Consider the following 22,897-nt stretch of genomic DNA (forward strand, 5'->3'; position numbering starts at 1 on the left):
TAAAAAAGGTGACATCGGCTAATATGATCGATTTTGTGAAAGAGCATATTATTTACCGATTTGGTATTCCTCAGACTATCACTACCGATCAGGGTACTATGTTTACATTGGGATAATTTGATGAGTTTGCTATAGGTATGGGAATTAAAGTTTTAAATTCTTCTCCATATTATGCTCAAGCTAATGGTTAAGCTGAGGCTTCTAACAAAGGGATCATCAAACTCATTAAGCGCAAAATTGAAGAAAATCCTAGGAGGTGGCATACAGTATTAAATGAAGCCTTGTGGTCATATCGGATGTCATATCATGGTGCAACCAAAGTAACGCCTTATCAGTTAGTATATGGACACGATGCAGTATTGCCTTAGAAAATTAAAATTGGCTCTAGGCGAATACGTTCTCAAAATTAGCTGACAGCCGATGATTATGATACTCTTATGAAGGATGAGTTGGAAGATGTGGCGGGTCATCGGTTAAGGGCTTTAGTTAGCATCGAAGAAAATAAGAAAAGAGTAGCCAGATGGTATGACAAGAAGGTGAAGGTAAAGGAGTTTGCCGATGGAGATCTGGTCTGGAAATTGATTTTACCGATTGGGACTAAAAGTTCAAAGTTTGGAAAGTGGTCTCCTAATTGGGAAGGTCCATATCAGATAAATCAGTCTGTTCCTGGTAACACATATATTCTAGAAACCCTCGAAGGGGTTGTGTTTCCCAGAGCATTAAATGAAAAATATTTAAAGAAATATTACCCTAGTATCTGGATGGATGCATAAAAGTATAAGTGCCGATAACAGTCCTATCGGCTAGAATTATGCAAGGATGTCAATGTCTCATAAAGTGCCGATGCAATAAACAAGATTTATAAGTTTAACAAGGATTGGATAGCTAATATCGCACGCAGGCGAATCTAGTCGGCTTCCTCCATTTCTTTGATGTCTTCATCGGCAGCACCCTCCACAGGCTTGAGTTTTTTCTTCATGGCCAAAGCTTTGCGAGCCTAGATGTCTCTTTCTTGCTGAAGGGCCTTGATGGCATTGGGTAGCTGGCTTTCTTCTTGTTGAGCATGAGTTAAGGCTGCCTCGACTTCTTTCAATTCAGCCAATAGAGCCATCTTCTTTGCCGATAAATCTAAGATTTTCTGCTTAAGTTCAGCGCCCGAAGTCTGCAAGTTGCCGATGCCCTTGTGCTTCTCATCGGCAATTTGTTTCAGTTGTAGCATCTCTTCTTTGAGTTGAGCTTGAGCTGCTCTATCGGCAATGCATTGAGCAGCCCGTTGATATTGTAGTTGGCGGCTTTCTAAATGGGCTGCTGGGAAGAGTACTTCTTCAACATCGACAGGGACCAGGCCACGGATTGTTTTGAAAATTGCCTTTGCGGGGTCCGAGTCATCTACCAGTTGGGCGGTATCCTGCTATAGCAAGTTCAGGAGAGCTTCCAACTTGGACTTAATTTCTGCCGATATTGTTCCCAGTGCAAGGGAAGAACTTGTTTCCTCTCCATCATCGTCAGAAACGTCAATGGCGAAGGAAAATAGGCTGTTTGGGGAGTCTTGTTCCTGAGGAAAAGAAAAAGAGGTCAGTTAAGGATAAGTATGAATATTATAAATCGACTAGGTCAATCGGCTTACCTGTTTCAAGGCAATTTCCTGTGCTTGGCTGGAGGAAGCAGCCTGGAGTATGCCATGTGGAGGATCGGTTGAGCTTGCCGATGGGATATCCTCTGTGGCCTCATCGGTGGTTGGCTCTTGGGGTATGATGACCGATGGTATGTCCCGTACAGGAGGATTAACTGCTTGCTCAGTTGCATCGACTGATTCTGGCCAGATTGCAGACATTGGGGCAGATGTGGGGATCGGCATGGACTTCTGTCGTTTTGGTTGTGCCTCGGCATCTGTTAAGGCTTTGCGTTTTGCTTGGGCCTCAGCAATGGTTGGCTGGGGGGCATCGGCACTTGTTGGTTGTGGAGCTTGGACATCTGGTACGCTTGCCGATGTACCCATTTGTTGCTGCAAAACAAGTGTAAGGTATGATATTTAACAGATGAAATGTAAAATCAAAGGAATACCTCTGAAGGTTTGTCAGAAGTAGTGGTGCTTGATGTCAGAGGAATTGCCGATGACGATCCAGCAGCGGCTCTTACACCCTGATGATTAATGTTAATACAGTTTGTGATCGGCATGAGTAGAAATAAACAGGGTTGTTACCTTGAATGCCTTGATTAGGGTTGTAGCAGCAGCCAATGGAGTGGCCCTAGCTGTAGCCAATTTGGACTTGGAGGTGATGGTCTTGGCACGGGTCTTCTAGTGAGTCAAAGTAGCTAAGGTAGGGGCGTGGTAGCCGATCGGTGATATCGGGGAAACAGGCTGAAGATCGAAGGGTTTCCCACTTTTACTCATAGATGGTGCTGGGTTGTTAACCTGTCATGAGAAAGTTAGTTACCGATATATGAAAGGAAAAAGCAGAAGGGAGTTAAAAGAAACTTACTGCGTCGTCAGGGATGGCGTATTCAGGGTCGATCATGTGCCGATATGTGTGAGCAGATGTTGCAAACAGTTGTTCCTTCCACTCTCGCCACCATTGCTTATATGACTCGGTGATGAAAGATACTGGCGTCCAGATGGATATATCAACATCTATAGTATCGGCATCGGGGGAAAGTCACACTACCTTGTTCCAATCTGTTCCGCGGGTGATTGTTTCTCTGGGTTTGATCACATCGGCAAAACAAAGTTTGATTGGCAGTTGCCCAAAAGCCAATTGACGGGATACTGCCGATGGGTTGTAAAATTCGTACGTAATATGGGTGTTTTTCCCGCTACCGAATGTGTTTACTGGAATTGCCCTGGGAGTAATGATGGCCATCATGAGTTCATTATCCTGATTCAGAGTGTCATCGGCAAAGTTGAAAAGAAGGGGAAATCTGTTTTCTTCGTCAATATAAGGTACCCAGGCCCTATGATCACGAGAAAGACCATTGTAGAAGCTTTGGAAGAATCTACCGATCTGGTCTTCATTGGCCTCTGTTCCAGGAAGGACAATTATGGCTTCATCAAAATTGAGAGGTGAGCGTGTTGCTGATTCCTCGTCCCCAAGCACATGGTCTTCAGCAATTTCTCGTGGGAATTGTTGGGCAAAGAAGTCACATTGCAAACGTTTGTGCATATGGGCATTCAGCCACATGTTGATAAACCACCACGGGCCTCCTAAGTTGCCGATGGGTTCGCCAAGCAAAAGTTTCTGAGACACTTGATGAAGAAGATGATAAGTGGAGCTCAGAAGGTATCGGCCAAGAGGGAACCTTACACCATTAGCCAAGAGTTCAGCTGCAGGGAGGAAGGCGTTGGTTGGTCCTACTGATCGACCACAGAAGATAAATTTTTCTAACCACATATTCAAGAATGTGGCATGTTCCCTCTGGTTAACTGTCCCGGTCTTCTGGCATTCTTAAATGTATCCCGTCCAACCGCCGATGTTGCGGGTATTCACCCTATATTCAGATTTTTTGCCATAGATGGAGCCTTCATCAGCAGTTGAAATATCTAAGCCAGTGAGCATGTGGACATCGGCAAGTGTGGGAGTAGCTGGGCCATGTCCAAACAAAAAAGTATTTGTTGTGTCTGACTAGAAGTAAGCAGCTGCAATCATCATTGACTCATTCTTTTGCATATCGGCAATAGATAGCCTAATGCATTGGTCTAGCTTCCGTTCTGCCCAGTATACTTGCATCGACCTATTGACCCTTAAGTACCAATCTTTCCACCCTTTGGTGGTTTTGGGCCAAGATCGGAATGTATCTTTCCATAAATTCAGAGAGAAATTTTAGGCTCTAAAGGGGATTCTATTGACTTTTGCATTAATCAGATCGGTTGGATCTGGGTTACCCATTGGTCCTAGGCATTGGACATGTGGCTGATCGATTGGAATAACTAATTTGTTGCGCAGTTCCTAAGTTTAGAGGATCCGAGGAACAAAAGAAAAGAAAAAGTTACCAACTGTATGAACTCGCAAAGACCAGAGGAATCGAGGTAAAAGGTAACGGAAGTGGAACGAACCACAGGGACGTCGAAGTTGATTGTCATTATCTTGAGGTAGATGGGGGCACGAGCCGGAGACTCGAGGTTGACGCTGGAGAAAAGTTCTTGTTGGTTGAGGTCGTGGTAGAAGACGAGCGTTCCGGAGAAATCTATTTATAAGCCGATTGGAGTAGGGGTATTTTGGACTTATCTCTATACCGCGCGCATGTAGGTCGAGGTGGTTCAGATGGATATGGTAACTGTTCGTACGATAATCAAGGGATTGTACAGATGATTTGATGGCAAGTAATCATGACTTGGAAGAGATATCGGTACAGGATATTTCAATTCTAAAAGTGACGGCATTATTATGTTAGGATCTTGCCGATGGATTATTGTTTCGGTATCTTAACCATAATCAAGGCAAGGGTGGTTGGCAATTGTGCGATATTTACTGAGGTGCGTGAATCAGGATTAGACTTGATTAGATTTGATAACAGATCAAGTTTTGGCTTGAAGGATGAGTTGCGGTAATTGGGCGAAGGCAAACGTTATCTGGAGTAAATTTCGGAGCATTAATGGTTTTATATTCCGAAATTGGGGGGCATGTGTTGACACCGTTTTTTGCACGTGTCAAAATGATCAGAGTGGGCTAATCGGCAGAGGAAAGTTACTGTGTACGCTGACAGCCGATGAAAATCAGCTTGTAAAGATGATTGCCGATGAATGATGGTGATCGATGGAAAGGTTGAATTAGACTCGGGCGTTGCCGATAAGGTTGGAGATGTTATTGTCGATGCCGATGAGGGAAGGTTTGAAGACTACTGCCGATGAAACAGGAAGTATGCCGATGGAAAGGAGGTCGGTGAGATTTCCATCGTAATTGAGGCGGACATGGAAATAGATAGGAGTTGATTTCCTTTTCTATATTTGTTAGAGTATGATTCATGTAAGAGTCACGTGTTTCCTTAGATATGGGCTTGGTGTCCTAGTTGTGTTTGGTTATGTCTCTTTAGATCAGGGTATAAATATAGAGTGAGGAGCAATGTAATAGGGGATATATCAATCAATATCAAAACCAATTTTTACTCCTATTTGCATCTACTTACTTTTCGGCGACTTCGTCAATTTGCATATTTTACCTTTTTACGAGTTCTCATTGATTCGGCGAGTTGCATAGCTTCAGTGCGACCTTCGGCGATTCTCGAGTTCCGCGTGAGTACCTCTTGGCCGTGACTTCCGGGCGTATCGCTGTTGTCAGGACCAAAGTGCTCGTATCTTCATCCTTGTCGGTTAACAGGTCAAATCGACTGGCACGCTTTGGATATCGATTCGGGTATTAGCCCTTTATGTTTGCAGATCCACTTTTTGCATCAACAGATGCAATTTCATTTTCTTTCATGTTATTCCGCATTTAATGAAGAGAGTTTATTTCTTACTATTAGATAGTGCCATGTCAGTGTTTTTAGGGCAAGGCAAGTGCATCTGTGCACTCTCCAATATAGCATAACTTTGTCTTTGAAACAATGCATTGGAGCTATTTCAACTACTCCGTACTAACTAAATACTGTACCTTCTTGCTTATTATGTGACACACTTAAAACACATCCGCTTTGAATGGCCTGACATTTAGTTTCAACCTCTCCTCTCGGCTAGCAAAATGGTTCCAAAAATCACCCCGTGCTGGTTTATTTCATCTGCATTTTTTTTCAATAATAATTGTCAACCAAGCCACGTCAGTAGTGTTACAAGCAGCAGCAGCAGATGTGAATCGGTCGTGTTGATTCCTTGCACAAGTACTACTGGATTTGTTTATTCGCACATCTCACTGGTGCGACGATCCTACTGGTGGTACCAGAAGATCCTATTGTGCCACCACCAAATAAAGAATGGAAATACAGTTTCAATCAATCGGCAATTCGGCATACACATGACCGTGGTACCAGAAGAGCTCCACGGCCCCACTTTACATCAACCAGCCCAATCGACAACCTACAATCCTACATGGTTGTAACACCATGAGATGAGATACTCCCAAACAGCCCACTCGTCCAGCAACACTTTCAAATTCCTTGAATCTCCAGAAGAGACTTAAGCAACACACTGGAAGATGCAACTGTACAGATTGGTACATACAGACGAAACTACATATTTATCCCGACATAGATGTTTATATTACAGAGGCACATAAGTTATTGGACTGGTGCAACAGGGAACAGGAGGGGAAGCTACCAACAGGTTTGCAGTTTTGCGCAGCCAGAAAAGATCGGCACATCTAGAAATGCAGCTGCTTGCAATGCGACGCCACAGCCTCCGAGGGGCAGTAGGGGCACTTGAAGGGCCTCGAGCTGCTTTTCGACAGCTTCATGATGGACTGCTTGGAGACAACATGTCCACAAGGCATCCGCATTGGGGGGTTCTCGTCACTGGACTGCTCCCTCAGCACCGGGCACACAAAGACAGAGTGATACTGAAATTCTGGCCCGATGTCTATGGGGACAGGGAGCTGCTTCATAACTTGCCATTCCTGCTTCTTCGCAGCCATGACTTGTGTCAGCTTCAGCAGAGTCGGTAGTCCTTGAAAACCAGCTGATACTGCAACACTCAGTGGGCTCTCCCTAGACTGGCCCAGAAGGCTACAGAATTGATAGGTGAGCTCCTCAGCTAACTTCTCCCAATGCGCAGATGACATTAACTCAGAATATGGGGATTGATCCAACCGGCCAACCCATAGAAGGCAAGCCATTAGCTTCTGGAATTCTTCCTTGTGCACGGCTGCAAAGGGGACCAAGTGAGTCCTAGCATATAAAAGAGCGTCATCTTTGGCCTCATCCCTACTTCCTTTGGACAGTATTTCAACAAACTGAAGCTGATAAAGCTTGAACTCAAGCATAGACCCATTCTGCAACAGCTGGTCATGGTTTTTGGCAGCCCAACTGAGGGCAGGCTCGAGGTTTCTCGCTTTCATGGCTTCAAGGATAGCATACATCTCCTGAAATGGTAGCTTCAAGGAAGCTCCACCTAATTCCCCACAATCATGGACGAACATATCACCAAGATCAAAGAGGCCTTGGCGGTAGAAATGATTCGCTATGATATTGTTTACTGTATGAACCTCAAAATCCACATTTCTGTATGCCTTAGATATATCTGGATTGAAAGACTTCTCAAGGACCTTGAGATATTTGCTCAGGGCACCATTGAGCTCCTTTTGGCTGCCTTCAAGTTGGTTTAAAGGTGCCATTTCATTCAGCTTAGCTTTCAGTTCTGCGAGGATAGATGGGTGGTCAACATTTCCAGTAGAATCTGTATTCATCATCTGCAGCTTCACAATAGCCTGCTCAACTTCATTCACTATTTGATCAACAACTTCCAGAGCTTTAGCAGAAGATAATGAACGTTTCTCAGCAACTCGATCAAATCCCTCTCTGAGGCTGTCGATCTCCATTAGCAGCTATCTGGATATGACCAAAAACATGTAACCAATTATTTCATTAAGAAAATCACTATCAAGAACATTAGAAAGATGCATCACATAAAATCAAACTGCTAATAGATCACTATACTTCAGAAATAAAAAATCATAGCATAGGTTCAACATGGAGACCAGCCCAATGCATGACTGACCTCGAGTCTATCTATACATATGTCAGCAGATAGGCTAGCATACAAGTATATGGTCTGCATTTTAGACAGCAGATAAGTTTGCAAATCACATTAACGCAGGAACTAATATGTTTTCATGAAGAATATTTAAGAGCTACTAGAAAGGTAACAAAGCAATGAATGGCCAATGGTCTTAAGGTTGGCAAGGCAAGAAATGGTAACAAATGCCTACGTGACACCATACACATTGTAAGAAACAGCAAAACAGAAGCAGGGAGAGAAGGAGAAGAAAAATGAAAAGGAGAAAAGTGAAATGGATTGCTTGGGACTGAAGGGTTTTGTTGCTGTAGTAGTAAAAAGAGGAGGAGGACGGAAAAGAGATGGGGCTGGCCCAGACAATACTTTTAGCAATAATTTTGTGCGTGCATGAATGTGTCCAGGTTCAGCAAGTGTCTAGGTTATTTGCTATTATTGCTACCTAGATATCAGCTTATAGATAATAATGGGCAGATCATAAAGGCATTGAATGCGTTAATTAGGATATTATTATACCATACTTGAATGTAACATTCAGCTCTGTATAAATAGAGGAAAAAACAGAAAAGCTGCAGGCATTCCACCAGCAACAATCCAATGTCCGTTTGTGTCTTGTGTGAGTGTCCTGGGCATAATCTTGGAGGGCTGTAGCTGTCAAATACACCCCTTAAACTACAGTAGATATGATGTAGGCCCCGACCTTCAAGCAGCGCTTTTACCTCAATGCGATTCAGCGCCACCACACCACCACTCCCCTCCTCACCCCAGCAGTCCGACCATCACTCATTTTCCTGCTGCTCCCCCTACCCCCCACCCCACTGCCACCGACAGGATGACTACCCCTTCTTTGATTCCCTCTCACACTTCTTTCTTCTACACTCTTCACTGCTTTGGCAAACTATCAGGAACACACCCAGGCTTGTAGGAGAGCCTTATCGCCTAGGGAACAACACCCACGAGGGGATAAACCTTGCGCAGTGGTTAGATGAAACTATGCATTGTGTTCTGGTAAGTAACTCGGATTTACACCAACTCCCATGTCCCTCTAGAATTTCCTTCACGTTTTTAGCACCAGTATACTCGGAAGTATGCACTGACCTCTTCTCATCATTCAGGCATTCAAGTATGGCAGGAACAATGATAAAAAACAATTCATCATCATCTTCTTCTTCCATCTGTATGAATTTCCTAATTTTCTCCTTCCTAGAGCCCATTATCTAAAAGTTGCAAATAGAAACAAGCTGAGATATTGGCCTACTTACGTATTTATAAATTTAAAAATTAAGCTAGCTGACATAACTAGCTACAATCTGCAACACAAACTGAACTGCAGAGGGGTCAAGTTAGACTCCATCTGCAACCAGCAAGAACTAAACTTAACTAGCACAAGAAGAGACAAGTTAGTTGTTGTTTCGAAAACTATTGTTTCAAGTTGCTGCTGTTTCTGAAAATTGCTGTTTCAGAAACACCAAACAGACAAGAATGCATAGTCTTAATTTTTGCAGAAATAAAAAAAAAATGCAGAAATCAATAAACAAAGAAATCAGCACAGAGAAATCAGTGACCAAGCCCTTTAAACAAAGTTCGGCTAGGCGCTAGGCGGAATCTAGGCGCTAACCCATTGCCTAGCGCCTAGTCGGGAGTACTCGGTCCTAGGCGCTCCTAGGCGTTTTCCTAGGCGTTTTGGCAATATAGCCATAAATTATATATATATATATATTATGTATATAACTAGTAGTTAGTAAATTAGTCAATAGACAGCTAGCTGTTAAAAAAAAATAGAAAACACTAAGTTGTGACTTATCTGGATGATTTCAGCAGCCTCCCATGTAATTGGGCCATATGAGCACACCATATCAGTCGTTGGGCCATCAACACCACATACCCCATGTAATTTCAGCCCAATAATGAAGGCCCAGGCAACAGCAAACCTAACCCTCCGCCTCTGCTCCTATCCGCCTCCCTCCGTCCCTCGCACGAGCGCGCGCCCGCAGCCGCACCCGCGCCGCCGCACGGGAGGAGGAGAGGAGCCTGCCAGCCGCCTGTCGGCGCCACCTAGCCGGACAGCGCTGCGCCGCACGCCATTCCGCGGCGCACCAAGCCCTCCCGCCGCGCCGCTGCCCAGGCGCCCATCCCATCCTGGCCCCGGCATCCCGCAGGCGCAGGGTGCGGGCCACACCACCGCAGAGCGCCACGCCGGCCGTCCCTGCCCTCCAGGCTCCAGCTCCAGCTGGCTCGAGCCCGGCGCCGGCGGCCCCTGCCCTCCAACAGTCCAGCTCCAGGCCCCTTTGGCCGCCCTCCGCGCCGCCTAGCGCTGCCTAGCGCCGCGATGCGCGACTATGCCCCTAGTCGTGGCGACGGGCTTCGCCCAGCGACTAGGCGCGCGTAGTCGCCGAGTAGTCGCCGCCTAGCCGAACTTTGCCTTTAAATAACAACTCAAGTTATATAATAGCACATAAATGATCAGGTTGGCTAGTTAGTTTACACATGGTACTTTTAGTTCTCCAACAGCAACCAAAATAACGTGTCTAGGAAATATATACAGTGAGTGAAGTACTGCTGTTTCAGAAACACCAAACAGACAAGAGCACGACTTGATAAAGAAAATATTAATTGGCATGCATAGTCTTAGTTTTTGCAGAAATCAGCAGCCACTACTAGTAATGAACACAGAGCACATCAATCAGAACTGAATTACACTACTAGTATTCTAGTAATGAACACAGAGCACATCAATCTGACCTTGGCCCTCTCCTTGGTGCACAACGAATATCACTTGGTGAGCCTCACCTTCCTTTGGTGGATCAGGAACACGAAATTAATCTGTAAAAGTGCACAGGAAAGCGTCACATTCAGCTAGCTTGTACACAAACAAGATCCACTGCTTTTAATCATGATCAATATGTGGCAACATAACAAATATGTGGCAAAAGTTCTTAATCAGTCAATTAATGTAATTTCTGGGACCCACCATCTCCTGCTGCTAAAGCTTGCAAATTTCTCCAGAAAAAGCTTACTAACGCCTGACTAAGGTGTTTTTAAAAAAAAAAAAAGAACCGTAGTGACCAAGCCTTTTTTGTGCTCTCCTACAGTCCTACATGTGTACATGTATTGGACATATGTTGTGAGTCAGACTGGAAGGACCTTAGCCAGCAATCACGCAATGCAGTAGCAAATCAGCACTTGGAGCGACTCGATAAAACCTACTGGACCAGACTGGGGTTCCTAATGATAGTGCAAAAAAGAATATTTTGTTCAAGATAGACGCTTGCTTGTGGACTGTTTAATATATACTAGCCTGCAATAATTGATCGATAGCTAGGCACACATAAATTAGTTTGTTCAAGATAGTTAGCAGAGGAAGACGGCAGGTATGTAACGATAGAAAATGGTACTGCTGGAAATAATAGATGAACACTATTCAGAGGGGACAGTACCGCAAGCAATTGGCTCTTTCCAGTGAAGAAAGTTTCAATCTTGCGGCTTCTATCTTGTCAATTTGGCTACCATGGTTGCTCAAGTGAGTGCAAAATCTCTAAGCTCTATATATCATGGAAGAAGCCCTAGTGAAGCACTAGTAATTGCAAGAACCACCGCCATTCATCCATGCATATATAGCAGATCTATCTAACAACAAAAATAGAATAGATGAGGACGCGTCCAGCCTGTGACTAGCATACCACACACGGGTCAACTGGCCGAGGATGTAGCGGCGGCGGCGCGACGAGGGTCGCAACTGATGGCTTGGAGACGTAGGGAGCAGCGACTGGTGGCGTTCAAACCCTAACCCCCATGGCAGTGCTCTGCGAGGAAGACGAATTAGAGATCTGGAGACGGAGGGAGCGGAGATGGGAGGCGCACGAGTAGGAGAGAGGTGCCGCTCAAACCCTAGCCACCATGGCTTACCGTGCGAGGTGAGAGGGCGAGCAGGCGACGCCGACGTCGCACGCGAGAGAGAGGAGCGACAGGACGGGGAGGAGAGAGAAATTTTGTATTTAGCCCCTCAGTTCCTTCCAATTCGCAAGCCCTTCCGACCCCGTGCACGCCTCTTTCAATCTGAAGGGATTTATTTCCTCTCCTCTTTTATTTCCAAATATCTCTACCCACTCCTCAGGGCACGGGAAAAGACTGAAATACCCTTTCCTCCTGTGAGGGAAACTGGACGCACGCCCAACCATCGGTTCGCTCGCCGGCACCTCCCTGGCCGGCGGCGGGGGGGTCGGCCAAGCGTCGGTGCAGGGTGGCCGCCTGGCCGGCGCGGGTACTGCTACCCTAGCTGCGGGCCGGCGGGGAGAGCGGGCGGGGGTCGCGTGAGTAGAGCAGACAGGTGGCCGGCGGCGGGGCGGCGGGCGGGCAGGGGCCGGCGCCGGAGTAGCCCGCGACGGCAACGTCGAGCGCTAGCGGCCGCCAAGTCACGCTGCCCGCGACTCTGAGTCGAGCGAACGAGAGTCCCGAGGCAGTTTAGTCCTTTTTTTTCTGTGGCCGGAGTACAGAGGATAATATGTTGGAAATAAAAAATAAGAGTAAATTTGAGAAATCCCTTAGATATAAAGAACTGGCCTGCGCACGGTCAAATTTGGAAAGGTTTCGGAATCAGGTGAGGCGTGCAAATTGAGGCCTTGTTTACACTGGGTTAGGAATCAGTATTCGGCACTGTAGCATTTTTGTTTGTATTTAACAATTATTGTTCAATTATGGTCTAACTATGCTTAAAAGATTCGTCTCGTAATTTACAATCAAACTATGTAATTAGTTATTTTTTTTATCTACATTTAATACTCGATGCATGCATCTAAAAATTTGATGTGATAGAAAAAAAGTGAAAAAACTTACAATCTAAACATGGCATCCGTATTCTCAGGTTGAGTTTTTTAGCCTGAGGAAGGGATGGATGTGGATGTCCCAGATATCCAAAGTATCGGACATCCGAATCTGCTTTAGTGTAAATATGGCATCCGTATTCGTATTTGATTTAAATATAGATTTTAAATTGATGTATTTATATTTGTTTTGTAGATTATTCTCCATCTGATTTCACATCCGTATTCGACGAAAATGTGGAATATCCGATATTATCCGTATCCGTGAACTACAAATTATTTTGAAACCATCTAAATCTTATAATTTTGACTAATTAACTATGTAAATAACAATAATTCTAATATAACAGATGGTATGTATCATTATTTAAAGAAAAAAGTCTACTTACCCCCCACCTATCAATCATGGTCTACTTCACCCCCCAAACTATAAAACCGTCTATTTTATCCCCAGAACTTTTCAAAACCGTCTATTTTACCTCCGGGCGGTTCTGGACGGTGGTTCTGCTACAGTAACCACAGTTGCTACAGTAACTGTGGTTTCCCCTTTTCTTTTTTTCGCTGAATCTTTGAAAAATCACAGTAAATCACAGAAAAATCATAAAATAGAAAATCCAATTTTGTTGGATTCCACATGAGTAGATCTACACAATGAACATATAATATGATATGCTTTAGTACAAATTTTTTACTATAGTTTTAGATTAATTGGAAAATCCAATTTTGTCTGTAATTAATTGGAACAATTCATAGCTGCAGCTTCCGTGGTCCAATTATGGTGAATTTTTTATGGTAGGCTAATTATTGTATGCTTGAACTATAGTAAAAATTTCGTACGCATTAGACCATGTATAACTTAGTTATAGATAAATTCTAATTAATTACAGATAAAATTAGATTTTCCAATTAATCTAAAGGTACAGCAAAACCTCTGTACTAAAGCATACCACATTATATGTTAACTATGTAGATCTACTCACGTGGAGTCCAACAAAATTGGATTTTCCATTTTATGATTTTTCTATGATTTACTATGATTTTTCAAAGATTCAGCGAAAATAAATAAATAAAGGGAAGGTGAAACCAAAGTTACTGTAGCAAACCACCGTTACTGTAGTAAAACCACCGTCGAAAACCGCCCGGGGGTAGAATAGACGGTTTTGAAAAGTTCAGGGGGTAAAATAGACGGTTTTATAGTTTGGGGGGGTGAAGTAGACCATGGTTGATAGGTGGGGGGTTAAGTAGACTTTTTCCTTATTTAAATGTCATATATGGCTAATGTAATTTAAATATTATAAACGATATATAAATCTTAAGTTTGTCCAACACAACGATGATATACGTGATAGATTAGAGGTAGCACCAATTGAAGAAAAGCTTGTCCAACACCGGTTGAGATGGTTTGGACATGTCCAACGGAGACCTCCAGAGGCACCGGTACGTAGTGGAATCCTAAGCCAGGATAGTAACGTGAAGAGAGGCAGAGGAAGACCGAAGTTGACTTGGGTAAAGACAATAAAATGAAACTTGAAAGGATGGAATATATCCAAAGACTTAGCCTTATATAGGAGTGCTTGGAAGACAGCTATCAACGTGCCTGAACCTTGATTGCTTCTGCTGGGTTTCAACTCTACCCTATCCAACTTGTTTATGATTTAAAGGCTTTATTGTTGTTGTTGTAGTATATAAATCTTAAGTTTAATAATTTTAATATGGCTAATCATATTAATTAGTATTTTATTTTTTAAAATCTTAAGTTTAATCAATTTTAATATGTATCATTATTTAAATGTCCATAAAAAGAGAAGTTTTAACCAACAATTTATTACATCTCTAGTGTATGAATTTATTATGAGTTCGTTCTTGCACGAATGTTGGCTCCTGGCCAGAGAAATAACAAACAATACAAGTATGAATTCAAATTCCTACACTTGATAGTAGTAGGCACTTTTATTTTAATTTCTTTCTGCAATGAAGCATGGAAGAAGATATACGTCTAAACAAGTGAAGAAGCGATATATAAGACCGCCCTCCAAGGAGAGGGATTTCTAGAAATTCCATTGCACGTGGTTTTCCTGAATTTCTGCAATGACATTTCTTCTACCTCCTCCTAGCTTGCCATATATCCGAACTAATTACAAGAGATGTGAAGGTTGTTGTTCTCATTGAGCTTGAAGAGTTGTAGTTTTAGGAGATCTGAATGCTTGCATCATTAAACTTTCGCTGCTTCCGCTGGTACACCAGCCCTCTCAGCAACAATCTGTTCATAGAGATCCCTGATCTTCAGCCCAATGATGGTCTGGAAGAGACCTGTTCCGTTGTTGCTTCCTGGGAAGTCTGCATGCTTTAGCATTTGCTGTGTCACCTCTCCGTAGAACTTGGTTGAGAGGTTGCTTAGATGGCTCTCCACGTAGATGAGCTCATCTAGCTTGTCAAATTGCCCATCCATCTCCAAAACAGATACCTGAACACATCAAGCAAATGCTGACTCTGTAAGCTAGCTTTGGGTCAGCCAAGCAAATTCTTGCTCACTAGTTTAAAAGAGGTAATTTAGAGTTTTAGACTGCCAGCTCGGTTGCTATCAGTGTCAATTTAGTTTCCAATTCCAAGTAACAGAACTAATTTTTGCATGAGGGATTGAATGAAGAGGAGAAATAAACAGAGATAGATTACCTCGTTTCCAAAGTAAGTGTCTGGGCCGTAGGCAAATTTGATGCCAGGGTAAGAGCATGTGAGCTTTCTTCCACAAGGCACCCAGCTGATGCTCGATCCTTCATCAAAGAGATAAACTAGGTTGAAGAACTTCACCCCTTCTTTCATGATGAGCTTAACACGCAGCACCTTTCCTTCATTGTCACCGGGAATCAACTGGGTCGGCAGAACTTCAATCACAGCATCAGCATACTGCTTCTGCGGATCTGTCACACACCAAATGGCAAGTAGTAAGCTCTAACATGTCTTCATTTGTTGACTATGTATTTGATTAATTGATTGATGCGGCATTTTGCTGTATATATATGCTAGGTTTATTCAGAAACACTCTATGCTGATTATATATAACATAGTTGGAAGAATGCCGTACCAATATAAGCATCAAAATCTGGTTTCCTGGCCTCGATACTGGCCTGGATGCTTTCAAGGCTGTGCCCACGCTCTGCCATGTCCCGCTGCCAAAGCAGTACCGGTAATCTTTTAGAGGATAGTAGAAAACAGCAGAAAGATGGATACCCTTTACTGACTCATGTGGTACAAGAAACATAAAAGTATTTCTGCTCAGCTGACCTGGATTTTCCATGCAAACTTAACTTCATCACTGATGTCCAAGTAGATGCTGAAATCTAAGAGGTCCCTCACACGCTGATCGAACCTGGTTTAAGCATATAACTAGTTGTCATGGCTTGTATGTAAAACAATCTTGTTATTTCCAGTTGTTAGATTTTGTGTGGGGATCGAAAGCTTATTGTAGCCATTTTTAACTGACAACAACTAATCAATCAAATATACAGTGAAGAAACAAAACAACATACACAATATTCTATGATAGAACTGACAGGGGTATGCAGTAGCGTAAGTGGAGGAGCATGGGCATAGAACGTGAGCTTACATTGGGTGCAGACCTTCAATGACAAAAATCTTTGGTGGCGTGATAAGTTCCGGTGGGTCGAGGAGGCCAGTGACATGGTTGTAGATCGGCTTCTCGACTGCCTGGCCATCTTTGATCGCCTTCACCTGCTCATACATGAGATCAAAGTTGTTGGCCCTTGGGTCGAGGGCGGTCACACCATACTCCTTCCTGCCGTTTCTGTCCAGGGAATGGTAGTCATCGAGGCAGATCACTGTGGTGGTGTCACTGATGAGCGTGTTGGAGTCTGGGTTCCCGCCCTTGGGTGGCACCGCGGCGCCACCAAAGACGCTGGTGAGCCGGCGCATGAAGGTGCTCTTGCCGCACCCGGAGTCTGCCGCCAGACCAATCACCACCGGCTTGTCGACGGAGCATGAGACCTGGAAGCAGGTCCTTGCCCCTCCGTGCCTTCTGCCGCCGCTCCTCCTGTTGCTGGTGAAGAAAATGACTTGCCTCTGTCTGAAGCCTGCGTTCGAGACGGTCGTGCATGGGGAGTGCAGGGAGGTGGTGGTAGTGTGCGCGCTGCAGATCGCCATCTCTGCGTGCGTGCCGGCGTCTGGTTCTTGGCTAAGCAGCTAAGCTTGTCTTCTTCCCTCCAAGCCAAGCCGGGGAGTGGGACTTGAAGAGAAGAAGAGAAACAGAATGGGATGGTGGATGTGGAGCTACAAGCCTACATACAAGAACATAAGGACGAAATGAGGATGGCAATTATGTGGTGTCCCTAATTTTCAATTTCTTTTTTTCCCTGATAGCTTATAGTGAGCTGAAAATGAGTTCTTCCATTCATTCATTCGCAGCTAGTGTATTTTGTCACTATTGAGTTCTTCCTTTCATCCATTTTCCTTTCATTCATTCGCAGCAGCGAGTGTGTTTTGTCACTATTGAGTTCTTCCTTTCATTCATTCAATTCGCAGCGAGTGTACTTTGTCAGTATTGAGTTCCTCCTTTCATTCATACGCAGCGAGTGTATTTTGTCAGTTTTCCTCCTCTGGACACTAAATTTTCTTGTTGAGAAAAGGCTTCAATATTTTCATGACCATCCTTCCTGGTGATGCTTCTAACATGCCATGGCAATAGCGAGTTATATGCAGAAAATCTTTTGCTTATTGCTCGTCTGCTAACTGCTAAATGCGACGTACATCGTACACTGCGTATTTGAGATTTCCGTACTTGTCTGTATTTTTGTGCCATGGACATTACTTGTGCTTGATTTTTTTTTAATCCCATTGCTGATTAGCTGATGCCTGGCTAGTGATGGCCACGGACGCTTGTGGGAAAGCGGAAAGCTTGGTCGAGGTTTCATGAATTTAGATATGGTTTCTCCACGTGGCGGCGCAAGGGTGGCTGGTTGCAGATGAGGGAATGATGGGTGGCTGGAGGATGTTGCTGATGATTGCCCCGTAACATGCTGTGCACCATTGTACGTCACTCGACGGCCAGGACTTCGGCAGCGTCCACGTCACCTGATGTCCCAGACCTGAGAGAATTGCTCTTTCGTTCTTTTTTCTTCTTTCGAATGCGCCACACCAAATCATCTGTGTCGTATATGCATCGAGGGAATTGCATTAAATCGATTCATGTGCCTTTATTACAGGATCCTATAAATGACATTCGTTTGGATTCATGAGCCCAAACAATATTAGCTACGGGGTACATTTTGTCTGTTCGTCACACAACACCCTCCATATATAAAAGAAGTAACACGATCGTGCCTCCACTGTGGACAGGTAGGGATGCTGGATCAATCTGCGCAGCCTTGATAGCAAACAGAAGTGCACACAAAGCGCAATTTGTATATATGGGCAAAGAATTGGCGTTTAAAACAGATCAGTCCAGAAAGACACTACAATATAATCGTATATACAAACTTTAAAGGGAAAAATATACATTATCATAACATACAACGACAGACATGTACTTATGTGTACGCACAAAACCACAGAGCAATCAGATTGTACTTGGTTGACTATTGCAAGTGCCTCCATAGCCTACTTGTGCCCTCTGAAGTACATGTATACTTTCTGCATGCACCAAACGAGATAAAGATCAAACCAGTGTTGGTATCAGACAAACCAAGTTCTTCAAAACATGTTGACAATTTAAACAAAAAGGGAACATAGTTCACAATGACTGACTCCTGATGTGACATCCTTGCCCAACCTACCTTTATTTTTTTACGAAATATGTGTGTGTTCACTTATGTACACTTGCACAAACCCTTATTAAAACAAATACTATGAAGACAAATTAACATAGAAACTGCAAAGACAAGAACTAGAAATAGAAATAGACACGCTGACATGGAAACGCAAAGCTGCTATTGGAACTTATGAACCATCCAAAAAATTCCAAATGCAAAATAAGAAAAACTCACAGATTCATAGATTTAGAAATTTTAACTGTACTGGACCCTAATTTTCTAATTTTAAGAGAACTTCATTTTGTTGAGAACTATGCGTAGATTTGGATAGCTAGAAGCCTAGAGATAAATGTAGTCACAGATAATAAAAAGGATACTTATTCTATAGAAGATTATCAGGTAACAGCAAGATATTTGGAAGGCATTAATTGTTTAAAATTTAAACATTTCCAGTTGTTCCATCCGTAACTATATTAATCCCAAATGGGCATAACAAGAAACAGAACACATACAAATCACTGTAAATGATCACCAGTGAATACCCATGTGCCCCATGTGCAACAGGTACCAAGATATAACATAAAGGATTTTCCTAATACCATGAAAATTAAGAAATAAAAGGAAAATGCATAGGAGGGAAGGGATATACTCGAATGGCAAACATGAACAATGGATAGGCTACATACCTGAAGAACCCATATGCTCACAAGTGTCTCCAAGCAAAACAAGGCAAATCCGACAAAGTAAAAGATCTGAAGGGGAAGAATGATTTACATGTCAGATTCTTGCACTTTTTACCTTCTAAAATTGTAATGAAAATCCTTTACAGACTAAGAGCATAAAGCTCCTTGAAGAAAACAAGTACAATTGCTCGTTTTTATAGCTACGAGGTGAAAAAGGATTAAAGAAACGTCTCTAGATGTACTCACCCCAACTATTGCATGATCAGAAAAGGTGTCAATTGCAGCCAGTATACCCCTGATGACAAACAAAGTATATTTCTCTTAGAGCAGGATAGACAAACCAAAAACCTTATCAATCTTGCATAAGTACAGAGACAGCTAATCCATCTGAATAGTAAGCATTAAGAAAGGTAAATAAAGATTAAGCAGATAATAGACATCACCCTGTTTGGCAGTTGGGACAGCTTATCCCTCAGCTTTTTCACAGACTAAGCAGAAGCTATGCCGAGTGGCAGGATTTGTAACAGCTTATCAATAAACAGAAACCAAGAATGAACTAAATAATACTTTCAAAAAAGAATGAACTGAATAAGACGAAATTGCTTTTGACAAAAAATTTCCAAAAAGCATATTCTGTAAAATCACAAGCTGTGCCATAAATAGGGTCTCATAGTAGAGCGAAATGAAGCTCAAAACTTAATAGCACAGCTGTCTAGGTGCTGCTAATTGGTATTATGTAAGAGTGAGCATACACAAATACTGTGGCGATTATATACAGGGGATGGTGGATGATGAAATTTCTTTACTCAATAAATGTGCAATGCAATCTGTAAGGAAGCTTACGTTAATGATTTTCCGCGGAATACCACTGGAGGAGCAATGGCAGCAAATATGCAAAAACCAATGTGGAGCTGTGCACAACCAAAGATACACAAAGTGACTAAACAAGGTTTATAGCATAAATAGCATTTCAATGTCAAGAATGTGGAAGTCATGTCTTTATCTAGAAATTACCAGGTAACAAAGGAAAAACCATCCAAAGCTGAAAGCACTGTCAGTTCTGTTAAACAAGTTGGCAGAGAATTAGTACAAAACCGCTGGTAGTGCCATAGAACATAAAGCAAAGGTCTATCAAGTCAATTAAAGCTAAATGCATCTGTCAAAACATGTATCCTACACCCTCCGTCCCAAAATATCTGTCGCTTTCGCTTCCCGAGAAACAACTTTGATAAAATATATATTACAAAATATTAATATTTATGGTACATAATTAGTATCATTGGAAAGATCTTTGAATCTAGTTTTTTAATAAATTTATTTGGAGATACAAATGTTGTACGTATTTTCTACAAATCGAGTCAAACTTGTGGCACGAAAACCGGAAACGACAGATAATATGGGACAGAGTAGTACTTGACTTCAGTTGGATCAGAATATCAATACTGTTCTATAAAGGGCGTACCCAATGCAGAGCGCTCTGTGCGGGGTCTGGGGAAGGGTGTTAGTGGCAAGCCTTACCCTCGCATGTGCAATGTGAGGAGATCGCGACTCGAACCCGGGACCTTCCGGTCACAGGCGGTAAGACTCTACCGCTTGCACCAGGCCCGCCCTTCAATATCAATACTGTTCTATCGCCTAACTAAAATGTTATGCATGCTCAGCTAAAAGGAAATGAAATACATAAAGTTAGCATCATGAACTAGTGTATATTAATCAGTATTTATGGCACGAAGCATCAAGCAATAGCCATATACCTCATTGCTCGGTATAGAGGTCTATACCACATCAAGTAGGACAAAGGGATGCCAAGCATACCATAGATGGTAGCCAGGAAAAATAGTTTGGAATCTGCAAGCATAAAAATATCCATGATTTAGAGGTCTGCTGAGCTAAAGACATAGCAGTGCAATAAAAATTAGCACTTGTCTTTATTTAAACTGCAGGTCTAGTACAATCAGTGTAGTAAATGCAGAGGTGCAGGGAGAAACAGAAGATATGAAGGGTACAAACTAGCTACAATGAAATGCTGAGCTTACCTCCCCCTCTGATCCAACAGACTATGACAGCAACAAAATTCCAAAAGAGACAAAGCACAATACCTGTACATCATTGCAATAAACAAAAATCCTCCGTGAGATAGTAAGTACAACTGTACAACAATGCAAACTCCTGAAAACACTACTAAACATAGAAATCCAACTATTCAGAATGCATGTATACCAAGCCAGCTCGCGAATGCAAGATACTGCAACTTCTGAGCGTTTGCCGGTATCTCATTGGCAATATCATGGTGGATGATTGGGAAGAAAGGCGGCCAGTTCTTGTCCTCCATGGGCACCCCAGCTACAACATCAGGATACAATAAACCAACAATACAAGACTTCATATTCATTGTTCCATGATAACATAAAAGACAACCATTTAGATAAGTTCAATTTGCATAGAACGCGGAAGCATACCGCTCTTGAGAGCTTCCTCCCTTCTCCTGATATCCTTGACCCCCGAAAATTCCAGCAAAGAATAGAATATTCAGTCAACATCCATGTCATGAATAAATTAATAGCGAGAATCCAAGGGAACAGCAAAGCAAGCACTCATACCGACTCTCGCCTCCTGAGATCTGACTCCCACTGAGACAGCTCCTTCGCCTTGCCCTTCGAATCCTTCATCCCAAAACAGAGCCACATTACCACGCACGCTCCGTCGCTCCCTCGATCACTAAGCAAGCAACGAGGTAGTAAAGAGAAGGAGGAGCAGGAGCCTCGCTTACGTTCATGGTGTCGAGGGGGATGTCGACGGTCGCATCGCCCCTGCCGCCGCCGCCGAACCCCGCGGGCTCCGCCGGCCGGAACCCGTACTGCGACTTGACGCCTCCGCCACGCGCTCCTCCGCCTCCATTCTGCACAGCACCAAATCAGCACCTCATTAGCACGCTCCATAAACCTAACGCCCCCGGAGCCAAGTGAGATCTCTCTCGTCCGAGATCTGCCGGCCCCCTAGAGCCAAATCCACGCAAAATGTGTGCGTGTTGGTTGGTTGGGTGGGTGGGTGGACTGGAGGAGGAGAGAGAGAGCAGAGCAGAGAGGAGGGCGGTCAGGGGTTACCGAGAAGGGGTTCTCGTCGGCGCCCTCGTCGAAGGGATTGGGATCGTGGTGCATGCTCGCTGCCGTGGACAGCTCGGCCTCGGCTTCTGGCGGAGCAGCGAATTGATCGGTGCTCGGTGGGCTGTGGTCGTTGGCGCGGGGAGACCTGGAGAGGGAAGCGGTGGGAGGAGTGGGCGTGTCGGGCGTGGTGGAGTGGACTGACTGACCGACTACCCAAGCCGCTTCCGGCTCAAGTTGCTCTCATCTCTTTTCTCTGTTTTTTTTTTCCTTCCGTTTGTTCGCACTTCTCAGACTTCGCGCTGGCAGGCGGGGGAGGCCCCGGGAATCGGACAGGACACCTCACCGTCATTTCCGTAGTTTTCAAATATGGCCCTGTTCTTTTCCCGCGGCTAAAGTTTAGCCAGTAAAACTGGTGACTAAACTTTAGCCATTTCTGTTGGGTTTTAGTGACTAAATACCGTTAAAGTAGTTCAATAAAGACCAAACTATTCCTAATGAATATCAAAATCAAGGTGGGGGACAAGTAATAATGAGGGGCAGCCCTTGTTCATCGGACACTTTAGCCCACTTTTAGCTACTCTTGGATGACTAATATGACTAAATTATTTTAGTCCATTTTTAGTCAGTTTGTTTGGTAGTTTAGTAGCTAAAGTGACTAAAGTTTAGCAAGGGGAACCAGGCCCTATATATAAAAATATTTTGTAATTAAATTGGTGATACTTGTCACATAACATAAATATTAATAGTTACCTAAAATATAGTCAAATTTAGTATTGTTTGATTCCCAATGACATAAATTTTTTTTGAAAGGAGGAGAGTAAATTAGTACTACCTCCATCCCAAAAAATGTTACTATGAGTTGCGTTCAACGTAG

At 43.4% G+C, this 22,897-nt stretch overlaps 3 protein-coding genes across 4 annotated transcripts; all 3 read right to left on the minus strand.

The window, feature by feature from the left end:
* Positions 1 to 6,137: 6,137 nt before the first annotated feature.
* LOC136477927 (protein RMD5 homolog) lies at positions 6,138 to 12,091 on the minus strand. Of its 2 annotated transcripts, XM_066476200.1 has the most exons (5): positions 11,561 to 12,091; positions 11,335 to 11,457; positions 10,397 to 10,477; positions 8,753 to 8,871; positions 6,138 to 7,470 (listed from the first exon to the last, which is right to left on the minus strand). In XM_066476200.1, exon 5 carries the CDS (start codon positions 7,458 to 7,460, stop codon positions 6,288 to 6,290), a length of 1,173 nt encoding a protein of 390 aa, XP_066332297.1. In that variant the 5' UTR covers positions 7,461 to 7,470; positions 8,753 to 8,871; positions 10,397 to 10,477; positions 11,335 to 11,457; positions 11,561 to 12,091; the 3' UTR covers positions 6,138 to 6,287. The 2 variants fall into 2 exon arrangements, with proteins under 2 accessions (XP_066332297.1, XP_066332296.1); XM_066476199.1 differs by lacking the exon at positions 8,753 to 8,871 and having other exon boundaries at positions 11,561 to 12,089.
* Positions 12,092 to 14,386: 2,295 nt separating this feature from the next.
* Positions 14,387 to 16,760, minus strand: LOC136477928 (phosphoribulokinase, chloroplastic-like). Its single transcript, XM_066476201.1, has 5 exons — positions 16,079 to 16,760; positions 15,757 to 15,841; positions 15,557 to 15,641; positions 15,148 to 15,392; positions 14,387 to 14,938 (listed from the first exon to the last, which is right to left on the minus strand). Exons 1-5 carry the CDS (start codon positions 16,630 to 16,632, stop codon positions 14,687 to 14,689), a joined length of 1,221 nt encoding a protein of 406 aa, XP_066332298.1. The 5' UTR covers positions 16,633 to 16,760; the 3' UTR covers positions 14,387 to 14,686.
* Positions 16,761 to 17,860: 1,100 nt separating this feature from the next.
* On the minus strand, positions 17,861 to 22,232 carry LOC136477930 (secretory carrier-associated membrane protein 5-like). Its single transcript, XM_066476202.1, has 12 exons — positions 22,024 to 22,232; positions 21,690 to 21,818; positions 21,520 to 21,582; positions 21,379 to 21,412; positions 21,140 to 21,262; positions 20,956 to 21,018; positions 20,674 to 20,767; positions 19,934 to 19,979; positions 19,763 to 19,830; positions 19,166 to 19,214; positions 18,923 to 18,988; positions 17,861 to 18,117 (listed from the first exon to the last, which is right to left on the minus strand). Exons 1-12 carry the CDS (start codon positions 22,075 to 22,077, stop codon positions 18,085 to 18,087), a joined length of 822 nt encoding a protein of 273 aa, XP_066332299.1. The 5' UTR covers positions 22,078 to 22,232; the 3' UTR covers positions 17,861 to 18,084.
* Positions 22,233 to 22,897: the final 665 nt, after the last annotated feature.

The sequence above is a fragment of the Miscanthus floridulus genome, chromosome 8 (genome assembly GCF_019320115.1).
Source record: "Miscanthus floridulus cultivar M001 chromosome 8, ASM1932011v1, whole genome shotgun sequence".
Taxonomy (NCBI): Eukaryota; Viridiplantae; Streptophyta; class Magnoliopsida; order Poales; family Poaceae; genus Miscanthus; species Miscanthus floridulus.

What these genes read in the sequence shown, in the direction of transcription:
- LOC136477928 (XM_066476201.1), bottom strand. Translation starts at nt 16,632, where the DNA reads ATGGCGATCTGCAGCGCGCACACTACCACCACCTCCCTGCACTCCCCA. An exon ending in ATTGAAGGTCTGCACCCAAT is followed by an intron (nt 15,842 to 16,078) that starts GTAAGCTCACGT and finishes TGCTTAAACCAG; the next exon opens with GTTCGATCAGCGTGTGAGGG. An exon ending in AGATTTTGATGCTTATATTG is followed by an intron (nt 15,393 to 15,556) that starts GTACGGCATTCT and finishes GGTGTGTGACAG; the next exon opens with ATCCGCAGAAGCAGTATGCT.
- LOC136477930 (XM_066476202.1), bottom strand. Translation starts at nt 22,077, where the DNA reads ATGCACCACGATCCCAATCCCTTCGACGAGGGCGCCGACGAGAACCCC. An exon ending in ATCTCAGGAGGCGAGAGTCG is followed by an intron (nt 21,413 to 21,519) that starts GTATGAGTGCTT and finishes TCGGGGGTCAAG; the next exon opens with GATATCAGGAGAAGGGAGGA. An exon ending in TTCCGCGGAAAATCATTAAC is followed by an intron (nt 19,215 to 19,762) that starts GTAAGCTTCCTT and finishes GTTTGTCATCAG; the next exon opens with GGGTATACTGGCTGCAATTG.
- LOC136477927 (XM_066476200.1), bottom strand. Translation starts at nt 7,460, where the DNA reads ATGGAGATCGACAGCCTCAGAGAGGGATTTGATCGAGTTGCTGAGAAA.